Source organism: Ammospiza nelsoni, chromosome 4 (assembly GCF_027579445.1).
Source record: "Ammospiza nelsoni isolate bAmmNel1 chromosome 4, bAmmNel1.pri, whole genome shotgun sequence".
Lineage (NCBI taxonomy): Eukaryota > Metazoa > Chordata > Aves > Passeriformes > Passerellidae > Ammospiza > Ammospiza nelsoni.
In genome coordinates, this window is record NC_080636.1 from 19,761,319 (window position 1) to 19,779,585 (window position 18,267).

The 18,267-nt window shown below is 42.0% G+C and overlaps 2 protein-coding genes across 2 annotated transcripts in view; one reads left to right on the top strand and one right to left on the bottom strand.

The window, feature by feature from the left end:
* The window catches only part of LETM1 (leucine zipper and EF-hand containing transmembrane protein 1), a 28,294-nt gene extending 17,402 nt beyond the window's left edge, over positions 1–10,892 (bottom strand). Inside the window, exons 1-3 of the mRNA XM_059471001.1 lie at positions 10,700–10,892; positions 6,589–6,646; positions 3,018–3,474 (exon numbers count right to left, since the gene is read on the bottom strand). Coding sequence (XP_059326984.1) covers positions 3,018–3,474; positions 6,589–6,646; positions 10,700–10,778 — 594 coding nt within the window. The 5' untranslated portion in view covers positions 10,779–10,892. The remainder of the gene's footprint in view (positions 1–3,017; positions 3,475–6,588; positions 6,647–10,699) is intronic.
* Positions 10,893–10,915: 23 nt separating this feature from the next.
* The window catches only part of NSD2 (nuclear receptor binding SET domain protein 2), a 99,475-nt gene continuing 92,123 nt past the window's right edge, over positions 10,916–18,267 (top strand). The window contains exons 1-2 of the mRNA XM_059471000.1: positions 10,916–10,937; positions 11,733–11,867. The gene's annotated coding sequence lies outside the window, so the exon portion shown is untranslated. The remainder of the gene's footprint in view (positions 10,938–11,732; positions 11,868–18,267) is intronic.

Here is an 18,267-nt window from a genome sequence, read left to right on the forward strand (position 1 = left end):
CGGGAAAACCTGATTTAAGCACCGAGCTTTTCACAGCAGCACTGGCCTGGATCAGCTTTCACAAATCACGGCACTGCACCCTCGGCTAACTCAAGGACAACAGCTTTCTGCAGGAACCTAATACAATGGGGTACGATTACACACACAGTGTTTGGCAGCACAGCAGGAGAACCTTGTGACTCCCCGTATCTGCTGCTACAGCTGGGCGTTCCACTCTCCCCGCCTCTGCAGGGAAGGGTTTGTAAAGCTGGCAGACCTGCCACAAACTCCCTTGGGTTTGCCACCCCACTGCCACACCCTGAACCACCCTGCTGCAGGAGCCAGCACCAGAGCACTTAGGTTTTTCAAAGTCAGTACCATGTTTTACTTCTTCCTGCCTTCTCTCCTAAATGTAGATCTGTGACCCTGCTGAATCCAAACACTGACAGAAATTGCAGGCACAGAATTTTGGAATTGACTTGTAGTTTAGATAAGCAAGTGGTCCCTTTGCATTAGCCATGCTGCAATTGCTTGTTCATGTGGTTAGATTACTTGGATATCTTTCCATTATTGCCTCCAAAGAGGAAGGAAAGGGCAGGCAGAAATAACTCATTTGTCAGTCTGCAATAAGATAAGATTTCTCTAGGACTGTCAGCTCATGTGCAGCTTAATACTTTTAAAGCAGTATATACATCAATTTTTATTTTATATTTTTTAAAGTTCAGGAGGTAATCCAGCACCAAAATGTTAAGACTTCTTTAAATCAGTCAGTATACTACAATTTAAGGTTGAACTGATAAAAAAAATGAGCTGTGTTGAAACAAACTTGAACTAAGGTTTTAAAAAACCCTAAAAGGGTTTTTTCAGCTGCAGCCTGGATTGCTTTTCAGTGACCCTGGGTTCTGAACCTACCATGCCCTCAACTCCAGAGACACAATGTCCACTTCCTCCAAATACAGAAAACAAAAAACTTAGATTGAGAAACTAATATTACTGTAGTCATTAAAACTATGTTCTCTACATCTCCTACACTGGATTTGCATGCATATAATCACATACATACATCATTAGATCAGGGACAGGCTACACCAATGTAAACACTAATTTATATCTGCAAACAAATAAATAGCCATTTCATTTAAACAGAGAATTAATACTCAAAGTAAACATTTGCACAAAAAGCAAATGTTCTAGGAAGGCCAAAAGCCAGACCACTACTTAAACATGAGCAAGACAGTTCTATCATAACTAGATAACAAAATCAAAAGGTAATCAAATGAATAAATCCATCAATTGATGTAATATTACTGTGTTCATATAATTTCTCAGAAGTATGGCTCAGTAAACATGAAAGAGGCAGGAAAATCAATGGTTCCAATCTTCCCCCTGGAGAATTTCCCATTCTGTTTTAAACCATGAATTAATTTGTCTCGCTTGGCTTTTCAAGTTCCCCAAAGCTCTCAATAAACCAGTCCTGCAGTCCTCACCTTCCCCTATCCTCAGTTACTCTTTCTGGTACTCCATAATCCCCTCTCACGTCAGCAGACTGTTTTATTTATTGCTGAGGCCCGTCTCAGCTGGATCAGCTGCCAAGCACTCTCTTGTAGCAGCCAAGAAAGATGGCAGAAGTGAAGCAGAACTAAAGGCAGAACTGAAGATGCTGAGACCACGGAGCAGAGGAGTCTGATAGGAAACCACACCCACCCAGGGACAAAAACAGCTGCAGGTGCCTGTAACAATTTTTGCTACTTGTCTAACCTTGTGAACTTAGGAAGAATTTTCATACAGCATTTAAGATGTGATGGGTGATGGGTTTTAATTACACACCAAATTGTTCAAACGTGACCAACTTTGATCAGGAAATGATAAAAACAATGAGTAGATACTTGTATTTTTGATCATTTACTGGAAGTTTTGAGGGCAGAGATGTGAACTCAGCACATTGTGTGTGCAGGTGTACAAACTGCAGAGAGCCACACTGCCCACAGGCAGCACTGAGCACTTTGCCCCAGAGCACACACACCTTCTGCTCTCCAGCTCTTCTTCTGGAACATCTTTCCAGTAACAGCTGAAATGCTTTTTTTTATAAAGGGAGGAAGACAGACTTGAATTTTTAATCTATATAAACTGCTTAAACAGCTTGTCCTTAAAAACAGTAAAATGAGAACTGTCAAATCAGCATATTTGATATTTTGCCAATGAACTGAAGTTGAATATCAATGTATTCTTTACAAAAAAAAAAGAAATTAATGATACCAGCTTAATATTTTGCAGTCTTTTTATAAATGAACTCACATCCAATGTTTTTAAATACCCATATAATTTTCCATTCTAATTAAATACACCTATTTCATCTAAAACCTGAAATTACTATTGAAATATATATATATTATCCAAATTTGAAAGCAATCACATTTTGCACTCCAATTTCATTTCCCTTTTCTTTAAAATTATCAGTTGCATTTTTAGTTTCATAAATGTAAGCAACATGCCATAAATAAAGGAATATATCTGGGCTAAAATTATTTCAGATACATTTATAACTGAGATAGCACACCATCAATCATGCATTTCAGCCTGCAGCTTTTAGCCCATTCAAAAGAACCCCATTAAGCAATAAATGGGAACTGAACTGGCAAAGATATAACCTTTACTAGCAGTGTTTACTGGAAGTGTTTCCTAGGAGTGTTTCCAACTATTTTTCCAGCTGGAGTGAAAAAGCAGAGAAAATTACTGTATATGGCACATGGCTGGGAACTTGAGAACAAACCCCAATTGCTGCCCCTGTGAGAAAACAGAATCGTACACATCTGCTGTTCCAACAAGAAAATAACAAATTTGTCTTCAATAATGGGGAGCATAGAAAAAAAGTTTTGGGTAATACCCAAAAATTTTAGCGTCCACATAGTGAAGAGGAAGGAAACACACCGAGGAATTTTAATTCTAGGAACAGAAGACAAAAAAAAAGCAGTAACTCAGTTCTAACAAGCAGAGCAATCACCGAGGACACCCAGAGGAAGGTGGTCTGCACTCAGTACCTGTCTCCGCTCCCGACGAGACAAAGTGTTCCCGTGCAGGATTCTCCAGAGCATCCTCGCAGCTATTTTGGTGTCAATCCACAGCAAGCGAAACCCGTGGTAATAGTGCTTCAGTTCATCCACAATCCTCTGCCCAAGAGATTTCTTTACAACTTCCACTTCTGTTGGACTATATACAGGACCTCCTTCTTCCAGCTTCTTGTTTTTGTCCTTTAAGGACTTGAGTGACTTTTCAACTATGGAGTCATCTTGAAGGGGACGTGAAGAATGCCACCACCTAACTGGAAGGTACTGGGGACCTAAAACACCCAGGGTTGCTAGTGGCGTCCATGAGCCAGAGGAGCTCGTGAGAGTGAAGTGCATTTGCTCAGATCCTTTAGTCCAACAACAATAGTGAGCTTTTTTGGAGTAGGCGTAAACAGGAGGGACACTAGTGCAATATTTAAAGTGTACAGTCCTTCAAAAGAAAAAAGCATTCAAGAATTAGCAACAGATCATCAGCTATTTCTAGACATATATTTGCACAGATATAGATATTTATGTATTTATAAACCATGAAATTTGAGAAATATCTACTGCATATTTAAGGGAAAAATATTTTTTTATTATTAAAACTAATGTCTATACATGAAAAGAAAATTTGGCTTTACTTCATTACAAAAAAAAAACTAACCTGCAGGGAATTTTCCATTATACAACTTATCACATATGCTTTCCATTTAGAAAGCTACACTTGAAAATTAATTGTAATTTCATAAAACTAAATGTAAAGTCATAAGTAACATGAAGTCCCTTCTATTACTTCTCCTGTTTGTGCAAAACAGTCAAGACAAAATGTAAGTTGTATATTTGGGAGAGGTGCTGAGTCAGAGAATTAGTAGCAGAGGAATCCTATTTCATTTGAGTTCCTCTCTTACTACCTCCATGCATCCAGTTTTCCTTATTCAGCAGAACCTTTTGCAAAAACTTCCATCACAGGACTGATCTGGGACAGAAAGAACCAACACTTTTCTACCTTGTTCAGAAGTTTGTTCTTTTCTTTAATTAAATGTAAACTGAAGTTAGCAGGGAAGCACTGCTTAAACACCATTAACACTCCTTATATACACAGAAGAACCACTCATTATATGCAGGTAGGATTGTACATGCTTTTAATAAAAAGATGGGACAAAAATAAAATAGTAGATAAAATATTTCATATAAATGAGTTCCATTTAGTGTCCCTCAAACTGAAATAGCAACAGTAAGACATCTACAGGAGAGAACTGACTGAGGTGTTTTCTTCATGGAGCCAGTGAAAAACAAAATCCATTAAATGCAAAATCAGAATGTGATTTTGTCTTCAGTCAATGAACAGAAAATCGGTTCAAGTGGCTTTACAGGTCTCAGTAACATTTTAAAGAAAAAAATGTTTATCATACACTTAAAAGTGCTAGCCTCACTCAATTTTCAGACAGAAACACTTTTTTAATTTAATTATTACGCCCTCAGCAGAGTTTTAATTTACATTAATGGTTCTGTCTACCCAATGTTATTCAAATAGAGCTTTGTACAAAAAAAAATTACTAAATTATTACTTTTTAAAGACACACTATTTTCTAGTTTAAACTGAAGTTTTAGCATCTGACCATTCAGTGGTCAGACAACTGCTGGAACATATACAGCCACACAGAACAGTCTCTTGGCTAGCTGAAAACTACATCATTACATAGATATTAACTAATAAGAACTACAGTTTAATTACTTTAGGAAAATAAGCTACATATTCAAACCCAGATTAAAACACCTGCATAAATCAATCCACCCTGACTCCAAGGCATCTCCGAAAAGCAGAGCTCCAGGCCTACAAGCCAAGTTCCACCTACATACATTGACACTCTTCTGCATGGAGAGGGGAAGAAAGCTCTGACAGCAGAACTGGTTCTGAGTCTGCAGGGAATAAAAATATTGCAAGAAATGTGCCTCTCTGAGCACACTTTCATAAGAAGGATGTCAGACACACAATTCCTGTCCCACCTGTCCTCAGTACTTATCACTAGAGTCCCCTGCATTCAGATCTGTGTCATGTGGGGTGTGGGCATTAGTTTGTTATATTTTAAGTGACATCATGATATTAATAGCAGCTTTGGTTAGGGAAAAAAAACAAATAAACCAACAACAAAATAAACCAAACAAACTCAAACCAAAACAAACAAAAAACCCCACCCCAAACCTTCTCAATAGAATAAGATTTTCTGTTCCAATATTCTGCTGCTCATTTCATCACAGAATCATAGAATGGTTTGGGTTAGAAGGGACATAAAGATCACACAGTTCCAAGCCCCCTGCTAGTGGAAGGCAGAGATTACTTCCACTATACCAGGTTGCTCAGAGCCCCATCCAGCCTGGCCTTGACCACTTCCAGGGATGGAGCATCCACAAATTCTCTGGGCAACCTGTTTCAGTGCCTCACCAGCACAGAGCAAAGAATTTCTTCTTTATATCTAATCCAAACCTACTTTCTTTCATTTTAAAGCTATTCTCCCTCACCTTGTCACTCCATTCCATTGACAAAAGTCCCTCTCCAGCTCCCCTGTAACCCCTTTAGGTACTGGAAGGTGCTGTAAGCCTTCTCTGGAGCCTTCTCTTCTCCCCAAATTTCTCAGTCTTCACAGGAGAGGTGTTCCAGCCTAACAGATTTAAAACCTTAATTTTCCAGCTTCCCGAGAGAGGTCTCATACACTAACATACTAAAAATAAATATTTGAAAAGGTTTTATGTATTTAAAAAAATTAATCATCATTTTTTTAATTAATTAATTAATTCTACAGCAAGTGATGTAGAAGTAACATCACTAAAAAAGAATTGGTTTGTTTTGTATTAGAGGGTTGTGTCTAGGGACACATCCTTATGTTAAAATGAAGACTCAGGCAATCAAAGAATAGATCCTGTATCCTGAGCAGTTAGTTTATAAATAGAGAACAGAACCAGTATTTTAACATTCCAAGGAAAGGCGTTAGGAATTTCTTCTCTACAAGTATGCCTTGTGAGCCAAGTCAGGAACAGAGAATGGATTCTGCCAATATTCAACTCCTTCAGCTCCATAAGAGCACACAACAGCTGGATTTGTTTTCAGAAGAGGACACCATCACCCAAGGCTGCAACATACAATAAACTCCTTTCTTTGGTTTATCAGAGATCCCACTCAGATGTTCTGCAATCTTATCTGTCAACTGTGATTTTCAACTAGCTGCAACTGAATGTTTACTCTGTGGAACTCCATGGAGAAAGTATGCAAGAAGCTCATCAGATCCCATTATGACACCTGGAACCACCCAAGACAGACACTAATATTGTACTGCTTTCACATTAAAAGTGAAACAAAAAGGGAGAAAGTGGGCAAAAGGGAGAAGATTTCACTTTCTTTTTCCCACATACAACCAACCAGGTGAAGAGAGTAATACTCAGACTTCCTTTAATCTGTCATTAACACAAACTGGAGCTAACATTCTAGTACTTTGTCTAGATTTAAACCTACATTCCCTGACAGTATACTAACTGATAGTTCAGAAAAATGTTCATATTTACTCACATTTTGTTTGCCAGCCTCAGGGATGTGCAGCTAAGACACGCCCGATCTCCCAAGTTACCTAGAAAAATACCAATAATTAGCACCAATTCTGAAATTCAGGAAGACATTTATCCATGTAGCGAACTGCACACAAATATATGTGTGAAAAGATTAATCTTTGCATAGAAATGACTACGTTTGAAAGCACAAAAAAGATGTTTGAAAGCACAAAAAAGAATGTTGCTTAACATTCAGAGTTGAATACTGTGGATGTGTGATGTTGGTTTCCTCTTGTTCAACTGTCTCAAGACAGGTTTCCAAGTCCCTCAGGCAAGAAACTGTATTGCAGTGGAAATTCACTGAAAGCAAATGTAATTTTTTAACAGCTCTATGACAACATAGTATCAGATGATCCAAATGGAGCCCCTGCCAAGTGTTTCGGATTAAAATGGCTTTTTGGTTTTAAGCAAAACAAATAAAACACAAGCAGGAACCTAAAGAGACTTCAGTAGAGAGGTGGAAGCACAACACCATTTCAATACATTGCTGCCCATTTTGATTAGCACCTGGTAAAAATAGCTCTACCCCATGATCTGTCTGCAAAGGAATACAAATTGTCTTGAAGGGAGGGGTGAGAGCCTGACCCAAAGCATGTGAAAACACTGTATCCCTCAACATGAACTTTATTTGAAACACTACCTCAGGATGAGTTCTAATAGTAGCTAATAAAGTCCCTACATATGAGCACCCTCTATCCAGCTACACCGACAAACAGCATCCATTCTGGAAATAAATTGAGAAGATCGTCAAATCATGAATCATCTAAGTCACGTGCTGCAGTAAATGGCCATGTCTGAAAGTCTTCCAACCACAGAAGCATAAACCACATAAAATGCTAGTAGTCTACAATCACTGAAAGTCATCCCTGATTTCACTAGAAAGGAATTCATCTTCCTAAAGCAACTTAAAAAAATGAATCTTGTATTAAGACCTTGCTACAGTAACTCAATAGGTAGCTACCACCAGGACCAAAAAGACTTCTGGACAGATCATAAAAAAAAAAAAAAACCAACAACAACAACAAACAAGCAAGACTTCAAACGTATTGATGCTTTTTGGCCAATCTTTCCAGAATTCACTGTAACCTAAGTAAAACTGGAAGGCTGGATAGAGTAGGCATACTGTGGTTTGCTTCTCCTATCTGGAACCTACCATTTCTGGTCAATCCTAAGAGCCAGCAGGATACAAAGGTTATTTTAGAGATCCGTGGTACCCTTTCCCACCACCAAAGACAAGAAGTGGCCTATGACAGAACATAAAGTAGACACCTGTATCACCTGTTAGACACCTATGAGAAAACACAGCTCCCAGTGCTGATGGCCAAAAGCCCTCCCCAACAAAATACCCTAATTATTAGGGAAACGAGATGCTGCCAAAATCAGATGGGATAATTGGAAGGTATAGAAGATAAGTGAACTTCTCTGAAGAAAATCTTTATAATCAAGGGATGTCCCATGCTAAGTAGGCTCTGAAGAAATTACAGCAAAAGCTGTGGTATTACTAAGTCAAAGGATTTACCCACATCAAGTGAGTAAACACACACTGTCATGGCAAGTAGAGCCAGGGAAAAACTGTCTATTTCTGGCTCAAAAAGCAAGCCCTGAGAATCTGTGAGGCACTCTTCAATACTCTCCAACATTTACAGAAAGAACAGTAGGTACATAACAACCCAAGAGGCCAACCCAGAAGGACATCCCTGACCTCAAGGAGCAGCTGAGCAAAGCAGAGAAGTGCTCAGTGTCTGGAGGGATAAGTGACAGCACAGTAATCTGTGTCACCCGGGTGCCAGGAAACCCACAAAGCCTAACGTGCCTAAAGCAAGGGTCCTGCTAGGAAAGGACATTGCCTGCTATGGACAGTGCCCCTAGAACTAGGGGGGATGATCTGGAACTCAGCTGGCTTGGAGTTTCTCAGATAAAACTCCACAGCAGCAAGACACTTTCACTTCACTTACCTTCTTTCCAACCAGGCTCATTAAATGTTAAGGGAGGGGTCAAAGAACAAAATTCCAAGGTTACCATAAGAAAACATGCTGAGCTTCTTGCTGTACAGCACGTTCAGAGTGAACAGGCTAACAGAAAATGTTAATTCCAACTTTGCCAGTTCTGGCCAGAGCTCTTTAGGTTTTGCAGTGTCTCTTATAACCATACACCTATGAGTAAACCAGCCCTGAAATAAAAGATATACTTCCTTCAAAAAGGGGCAAAGTCCATAATCCTTGCTTCTGGGATAATACAGACCTCCAAAAGCATCTGAACAAGGTGAACGTTGCTCAACACTTCTTATTTAAGAAACCTGCACTGGCTTAGTAAGAAAGAAGGGCAGTAGTGATAGAGAAGCTGTATGTTAACATGTTCCTCACGGAAAAGTAGTCCGTGAGGAACACGTTAACTTCGGAAACTTCATGTGAAACTTCATACTTGAATTTAATGAAGCATGAAACCCAAGGTTTTTAATGTAGAATAGCCATACTGTTACTATGTTTAGACTTTTTAAAAATAAAATGCTATCATGAAGTAATTCCCTAGAGAAGTATAAGCTTGCAGTACTTAACAGTCTGATCTTCGCAGGAATAACGTTTAGGATTCTTAGAAGCACTTAGCTTTAACTTAATCTTAGACTACTTACACGTAAAGCAAAGAAGATGAGCTAAGTAAAGCAAAACAATACAAAAAAAATACAGCATACAAGAATGTGTTAATAGATTAACACCCCAAATAAAAGTATTAATTGTATCATAACCACAGTGCACCACAGCACATTAATTATTTGATTCTATCACAGCATTTCAGCTTAGGTTGTCTAAGATTTATAATAACCAAAATTGCAGCAATCATTAGCAGTACTTTTTATGCTATGCCACAAGAATAATCAAAGCTCCCATCTAATTTGAAGGTACATGGATGTGATTTTTCCCCATTTTAAATAAACTGGGTGGTTAGGATACCTCAGGTTTGTGTTCAGGACACTGTCCAGGCTTAACCTAAATAAATGACCCTACAACAGTAGCTCACAGAACCCACCAGTCAGAGGAAGATACCACACTTGAGTGACTATAGGTAACCAAGAGAACAGCTGTTCTTTGCAATGAACAAGCATCCCTGCAGCTCATCAGGTCTGCCTGGATGTACAGCTGCCCTGCTCTCAGTGACAGCACTCCCATGACAAGTCAGGGCTCTGTGTCAGGGACAGGCAATTCCTCACTCACCCCCTGCCATTCCAGCCCAGGGCCCTGTATCAGGGACAGGCAATTCCTCACTCACCCCCTGCCATTCCAGCCCAGGGCCCTGTGTCAGGGACAGGCAATTCCTCACTCACCCCCTGCCGTTCCAGCCCAGGGCCCTGTGTCAGGGACAGACAATTCCCTGCTCACTCCCTGCCATTCCAGCTCAGGATGCAAAGAGCAGCCACAGGCCCCGAGTACCTCACAAGTTATCAGTTGTTTAATTTTGTTGCCACAAAGCTTCACCAACCAGATATTTAAACTGCCAAATTATCTTCATTATTAATCAGTATCACACGATATGCTTCCTTTTTATTTTCCTAAGCTTCCAAAGCCATTTGGAAAGAGGCAAATTCATATTTCGTCCCTAACACAGACTAAGAAAACACCCCCTTGTGCTTTCATAGAGAGAAGAAGCACATGACCAGTGACAGCCCCACTTCACACCCAAGCCGCGTCGAGAGCAAGGCAGGCAGGACCGAGACGTAGTATGTAACGCGTTCCTGCACTTTAACAAAAAGCACGTGTGTTTCTCCCTTCCCAAACCAGCCGGCATTTCGGAGACACGCGTGTCCCACTGCCCTTAGGGTAACTCATCCCCTCCAACCACGCTGCCGCGGAAGCACATGCGAAGAGGCCGCAGCAGCCGCCAAGCGTGGGCCGGCCCGGGAGCAGCGCCAGCCCGGACGGACAGAGCGGCGGGGACTCGGCCGCGGCCCTTCCCTCCCGCAGCAGCCTCTCCGCCCACGCCCGGAGCCCCCCGACGCCTCCGGCCGCTCTCCCTCCCCGTTGCCCTCCCGGCCAGGCCCGGTGGGCCGGAGCAGGCGGGCGGCCCGCGGGGAGCCTCACCGGGCCGTGGCGGGCGGCGCAGCGCTCGGGGCAGGCGGCAGGCGCGCCGCCCGCAGCTCTGCAGCAGCATGGACGCCATAGCGGCGCTCGGAGGGCGGGCGGGCGGCTCCGGCCCCGCTCCTGTCCCGCCACCCGGGCCGCGGCGGTCCTCACACGCCCAGCAGCGCCTGGGAGCCGCGTTCCTCCGGCACCGCCCCGCGGCGCCGGGCACGTCGGGAGCCGTAGTCCGGAGCGCACGGTGAGAGCGGCGGTGGCGCCGGGCGGCGGGGATGGCGTCACCGAGGGGCGGGCGCGGCTGCGGTTCTGCCTCACGGCCGCCCGAGGAGAGCTGCGATGGGCACTGGGGACTGTCCCTGTGCCGGGGTTTCTTTCCCCGAGCGTGGTTCGCTCGCACGCCACTGTCCCGCCAGGCCGAGAAGGCCACAGGCCGTGCCCGCTGTGAAGGGCGGGCGCCGGTGCCTCACGGAGCCGCCCAGAGCGCCGTGGCCACACATAACCCCGGCGCAAAGTGCAGCGCTCCGGCAGCGCCCGGTGCTCTCCTCTTTGGCAGGGTTGGATCGGGTGATGCCCTGAGGTCCCTCCCCGCCCTCTCGGCCCGGTGATCCCGCGCTGGGAGCGGCCGTGGGCCAAGGCTGGCGGCAGCGTTCTGCTGCACACACGTGTGTTGCTTGTGGGTCTCGGGGTGTGGCAGAAAAAATGGCTTTCTGGTGGAGCTGTGATGGTTTTTAATAGGAAATAGCACATAAATCGGTCAGTTGTCACATATGCCACGCTAGTGCTGGTTAATAGTTGGACTACAAGCAGTATGATATTCTTCACGTGCTAGTCGAGTCCTGGCCAGCAGTAGGATCTCTTAAAATATTTCAGTAGTCAATTAATGCAGTATTATGTTGTACTGTCTTTATTTTTAACTGTATTGGTAGATGCAGAGAATAACAAGAATCAAACTGCAGAAATTATAATTTAATCTGAGAACAGTGACATTTTACAAACTGTACGTGAGGTTTGGGTGCTAATGCCTTCCTTGTTCCAGAAAAAATGGGGGAAAAGCTGCTGGGACTGTGTGTGGACAAGATGGCTGCCAGCCCTGCCAACAAGATGGCTGCCCCAAGGACAGGGCTCCAGGGGGACAAGGGAGCTGTGGGATCAGACCTCTCCTGCCTCACAGGTAACTCACAACACCAGGCACTAGGTCACCTCTACACCTACCTCAATCCCAAAGAAAATACATGGTACTTAACCTTACACATAAGGGGTAACAGAAGCGTTCAGGTTTGACCTAAAACGTGACTGAAAACAGTGTTTTATAGCAATAAAAAGCAAGTTAGTTTGCAGTTTATCTGTTCATGCTTACGACTAGGCAAATGCAGGAAATTAGTTAGTAATTTTATGGAGCTCTTTTATGTATTTAAAGAAGAGGCTCAGGGTTTCTCCAAAGTACAAAAAAATTTAGATGAAATTTATATTACTTTTATTTTTAAATTCAAAAGTATTCATGAAGATGGACTATGAAATTGTCTGGATATAAAAAAAAAATCACAATGCTTTTCTCACTATGGCTATAGAAATGCTAGTGTTGTTCACATTTAGTGATAATTAAAAAATTAATGGGTATTACTATTTATATACTTATTAGAGCTGCTTTTAAATTTTTAGGCTCTCAAATGCACTGCAAGATTTTTAGTCAGCTGTATTTGTTTTCCAAGTATTTAAATATGTTCTCCATTTAAATGGTTAAAATTGTTTAAAATGTGCAACTTGGCAATAGTGTTTTACGTTAATGGCATAAAAAAACCAAACAAACAACATCTTCCCAATCTTCACATCTCTCACTAGACTGCGTTTATATCTTTCTCTTGTTATTCTTTTTTTCTCTCTGGTTGGCTGATAACAAAACCAAATGAAATGGGGCAACTAATGGCAGTTCCTCTAACAAAGCTGCTTAATTATGTAGAAACATTATATGAAGCCTATACAAGAAGAATAATATGCTCTGAAGTCATTAAACTATTGACAAGAGGTTTCAGACAGCAAACAGATGATTACAGAGGTCTCAATACATTTATGCAGACAAGTAACCAGCCTTTCAATAGTTTCATTAAATTCATTAGTATTCAGAGTAGCAGACAATGTAGATGCATGGGTCTTTTCAGAGCTGAATTCGTTATGTTTTTGTACAGTCTTTTGTTCCAGATTTGTTTATACCTGGAAGTTACAGGGTTTGCTACTGTATATGAAAAGGATTGATTATACACTCTATGAAAATTTCCCAAATAGATACAGTTTAAAAATACTAATTGTTTGTGTTCATTTACCAAGCATTGTGAAGTAATGCTTAGGGAAGGACTGAGAATTTAGAATTTTCAAGTGTTTGTACAAATTGCTCCCACAGGAGAACACTGAGTGACTGTAGGTCATATGGGCCTTCCATAGGAGTCAGTTTTTGTTTTAAAGAAAAACATCTTCTACTGCAGCCAGAACAACAGCCCAGCAGCTCACAGAGAAAACACTTCTCCCCAGAATAAAACATGACACCTCATTGTTACTAGGGTTTTGGGGTTCTGTAAAAAAAAATCAACAGCTACACAGCCATTTTAGACCTGGTTCTTCAAGCAATCATGTTGTCTGGAAAAGTTGTCAGCCATCTTGCTGAAAAATATGTTTTCCAGCAGGAACAGGATGAAAGAGACTAAAAGGAAGAAATACAAAGCCTTCTTTCTTGATGGATATAATAGGGATCTCAGAATCATTAAAATAAATGTAATATTTGAACAAAACTAAGATTACGATTTCATGTTAAATATTTCTTTTTGCCTGGATATTAAATAGAAGCAAAAGCAAGGTAGGAGTTGTCTAAGCCAATTCAAAACAACTTCCAAATATAAGGACATTTTGATGGTTTTTATAGGCTGTGTGAATACTGAAATGTATTTTATTGCAGAGGCAGGACTGTTTCACTTGTCTGAGAGAGGTATGATGCATAAGACCTATAAAAGCACAGAACAACCCTAGGGCTCTGCAGAGCCTGCATAGACATGACAAAGGAGCAGATGAATCTGTAATTCTTATTGAGGCAGTTTAGAAATCTGTCTAGAAATTGGGGGGCAAGTGTTTATATGAACGAGGAGGAGAACTGTAAGTTGGTCACCCCTTCCCTGAAGACAGGGCCCAGGAAGCTCTCCTAGATCCTGTTGATGTTTTTGAGGATTGGTGGCAGCTCCCCCCACTCCCAGCTTGAGGTGCCCTGTAGCCTGTGACAGTGGCTGTGTGACAGTACCGAATCTGTGACACTGCTGCCAGGGACACAGACACGGGCTGGGTTCCCCGCTACACGCGGGGACACACGGAGCTGGCAGGAAGGGCCGGGGGGTGGGATTCAGGAGGGGGAGGGGGGCAGTGTTTGGTGCTCTGGCTGTAAGCGGGAGGAGGTGGGGGCGTACTTAACATCTGATGAGCTGGGAGGCACCTTTGCCATTTCACTGCTGCAACATCGTGTTTGTGTACGCAGCGTGACTCAATAAGCTACGTTCAGTACAGGTCCATAGACAGTCCTTCTGAGTAGAATTATGTTTTTAGGCTGTAGGATCTGTTTCCATGGCAACCCCCAGGTTGTCTCCCTGAATAGGTTTAACAATACGGGATTAACCTCATCTTTATTCACCAGTGTTCAGCGTAAATGTGAAGAAAGGGGGGGAAAAGACATTACTGTGTAGCAACTTGCATTAAGTTTCTATTCCAGGGAGAAAGGCAACAGATTATTAGTAGTTTTTTAAAGAAAATACTTCCATTCATGATCAGGGATTTTTAGGAGAGATTCATGGGATACTGAAGCCTGTTGCTCTGTCAATGTTACACCCAAAGGTAAAAGTTCAAGTGGTGGCTGGATTACAGATTTGCTGTATGTACATCCAGGTCACAAGTTCACTTCTGTCTGTAAATGTGCCAAAACCAAGCAGCACTGGCTACACATTAGCACAGAAACAGGCTGCCCTGGGTACCTTTGCAAACACTGCCCTGAAGAACCACACAGAGAGTGCCTGGATGGAAATAATATGCTTCAGTCATTCCCCTTCAAGGATAATTAACTACCTGCTCAAATTCAAGTCAAAAAGTGGTATTTTAAAAGATTGCTTAGGCATGACCTGAATTAGCAACACAAAATGTCATACAAATAATGTATTAGGTTGTCATTAGTTAAATTTGGCATGCAGGTGGGCCAAGAGCACAGCTGGGGGAGCAGAAACAGGTAATTTTGAAAATCTTTCCAAATTGAGGGAAAAGCATTTGCAGCTCAGAATGAAAACCACCGAGGTTCTCCCTTTTCCCAGCAGATGGAGCTTATGTGAAACAGGAGAAGCTGCACAGAGACTGGAGCACTGGAGGAACACATGGGGAGAAAGCCACAAGGTTCTGGCCAAGGCAGGATCAAGCAGAGGGAAGGCAGGCAGTGTTCAGGCTACATGCACAACCAAAAAAAACCCTGAATGTAGCTATAAAAAGCAAATTGATTTTGAGAAATGAGAAATACAGAGGGAGAGGAAAAAGGAGTCTGTAGTGTTACAAACATGCCTGTTGGCTCCAGCTGATATGAGAAAGACAGATTTTGCTGCAAAATCATCGGTGCTGTATTTAAGTAACCTGTTGTGCCTCCAAATGAATCAGTTTGATTTTATGAATGACAGGATTAAAAACTATGCATTTAGAGTTATTCTTGGTCTCCAGGATTTTTTAGGCTGTAGGGTTTGCAAGTTCCTGTCTGTAATCAGAAACGCAGAAAGCCAACAATTTTATGTCATTATCTGCCTCTCGGAGTTAGGTCTTTAAGAAAACACCAAATGCTGTGTTATTGTCAATAAAAGCCCTAAATCTGCCACCACTGCTTTTATGTATCCATCGAGAAACAAAACAAGAAATGCATGTGACTGGGGAGGCTCTCCTCCACACCATCCCAGACTTTGTAGACCTGGTCCTGCACTTCTTGTATATCACAAAATTCTTGGTAAAGTCAAGCAGTGTTATAGGAGTACTGGAAAGACAGGAGGTCCCTGCAAAACAGATACCTTTCAGTTGTGTCCAATAAAAAAATACCATTTTAGGAGCATTTTTACCTTTGTATTCTAAAAAGGAGAAAAAGTACTACTTCCAAGGGCCATTTTAATGGCAGCAATGTAACTTTCTTTAGCAGTTTTGCAAGGCTGCTTACAGTAAGTACTGGTTTGGTGGGGAGCAGGTTACAGCCAGCACATGCACACAGCTGTATATGACTTGATGCAGGCAAAATGCAACATTGTCCCATTGTCCCCCAGGCATATTCGTGTTTTCTCTGCCTCAGAGGAAGTGAGCAGAGCTAAGCAGTTCTGTTAAAAGAGCAAATGAAAAATTTTGGAGATGGATATGTTCATTTGCTGAAGCCTGATGCTTAAAATTCCTGTGTAGAATTTAGCCCCCTCGGGCCTCTGCTGTCGTTACCTCTTTCTTGCTGGTTTTGCTGATGATCTTATCAGTCCTGGCTCATATTTTCCCTTGCAGTCAGGCTGAATAACCCTACCAGAAAGTGTCTTTCCAACCTTTGAATTCACTCTCTCTTATTTACCTTTCACCTTTAAACCTTCTACCTTTCATAATCCAGACCAAGCCTGTAACAGAGATCTCACACTTTTCCATCCTGTTCTCCTTGACCTGACTGACATTCCTATCTTCCACGCTGCCTTACAATGACCTCCCCATTCCAGCATGCAAGCCCACAGCCCCTCCTTTATTCAAGTCAAAGAGCTGCTTTTCTCAAGAGGCCTCCCCACAGAGATAATGAAAAGCAGATTAAGAGATTTAAAAAAGGAGTTGGTTCCTTTGGAATGGTCAGTGCACTTTCCCTTTCTACAACCATGCTCTCTACTGTAAATTTTCCAAATCAGTGTTTGTCTAGATCTCTGTGCCTTGACCTCAGCAGGACCTAAGCTATTGGGCCCCAATTCTACAGATGCAAATGCATGCCATGACCCTTTGCTATCAGAGACATTCACACAGAGTGGTAAAGGATCAGTGCAGTTATGTACTTGTAACATCAAATCCTGTTTCTTGCCAGATAGCATCATAAAAGTCTTGGACAGAGATAAAAATTAACATTTTAGTCTTTGTTTTTGTGAGACAAAAAGAATGGTGACCTCCAAGTCAGGTGAAGTGGCAGCTCTGTTGACAAGACTTGATTTGTAGCTATATGAGAATCTTGAGGGGAAATACCTGTTAAAATGTGATGTGAAGCTATAGAAAAACAAAAAAGAGCCATCAGCACAAGTACATCCCAGTGGTGCTTTGCCAGTATCCTGCCTTTTTCTTGTGTGGCTGAATTTCAGGCACCAGAAACAGAAGACGCTTTGTCTGGGCTTTCCCATGTAATCAGCAATCTCTCTCCTGCCTGTCTTAGGCCTCTATTCACTTTATTATTATTATAGTATCCCCTAGAGACAGACTTGGGAGGCATTCACCCCCAAACATCCTGTTACCTTTAAGCAATTAGGTATTTTCTCAGTAACACATTATATGCTTTAATCCTGTTGCATGTGTGTACAAATCGTGGCTAGCAAGTCGTGTATGTAAGAAAATACCAAGTTGACGTAAGAGAGCTTTGCCATTGGATTTGATCAGTGTCCAGGGGAAGTAAAAACCCCCAAAGCAGGCACTCGCCTCTGAAAGCAATTTCAAGAGGGAATTTTGTGTACAAACTGAAGGCTTATCTGGGGTCTGCAGATATCTAGGAGTTCATCAGCTGGATAGAGTGACAGGAGCTCATTGGGACTAATCTGTGCAGCAGGTAAAAGTGAGCCGTCCAGCCTGCTCATCAGTCAGGGTGGCAAGCCTCACACTCATTCCTATATGACACATATCAATCATTTTCTTTTCTAATCACTAATCCAGCATCTGAAAAAGGAAATATGCCCAACAGATATCAACAAAAAGCTGGCTTAGCCAGCAGAGCTTCCCTGTTGTGCCAAGGGAACAACCTTCTCCCCTCTGCGAGGCCTCTCCTCGCAAGGAACAGACATCTAACTCTCCCTGAAGCCTCTTTCAGCGTGCCAGCTGGGAATCAGGGCCCTGGGCACAATCCCAGCACCTGTGCCTAGTTTTCTTACAGAGCACAGCCAGCTGCTCTGCTAGGTCTGCAAATGTCCTGTATACCCTGTTTCTTTTCTGTGGATTGCTTTGGATAAGCAATGTGAATGTGTTGCTTATATTTGGATTTTGCAAATTCATTGCTTTACATTTACCTTAACCTGATTTGTTTAAGGATCATATCAGGCCACTCATAAATAAAGTCATGCCATGTTTTTAATAATTATTAAACCAGAGTTATTGAACCAGTAGTCCTCAGAACCTCCTGTAGTATTTTTGAGGGAATTTGAAGGTAAGCAGGATGTAACCACAGGCCACTTTGGAAACTATGACATGGAGTTTGTGAGGAAGAAGTGTTTTTGATGGCTGGTGTTTGTCAGCAAACTTTTCTGGCATTGCACATGGTAGCAGAGACTGTATTTGACCCTGAGGGTTCACAGCATTAGATAATTGGTTTGGCT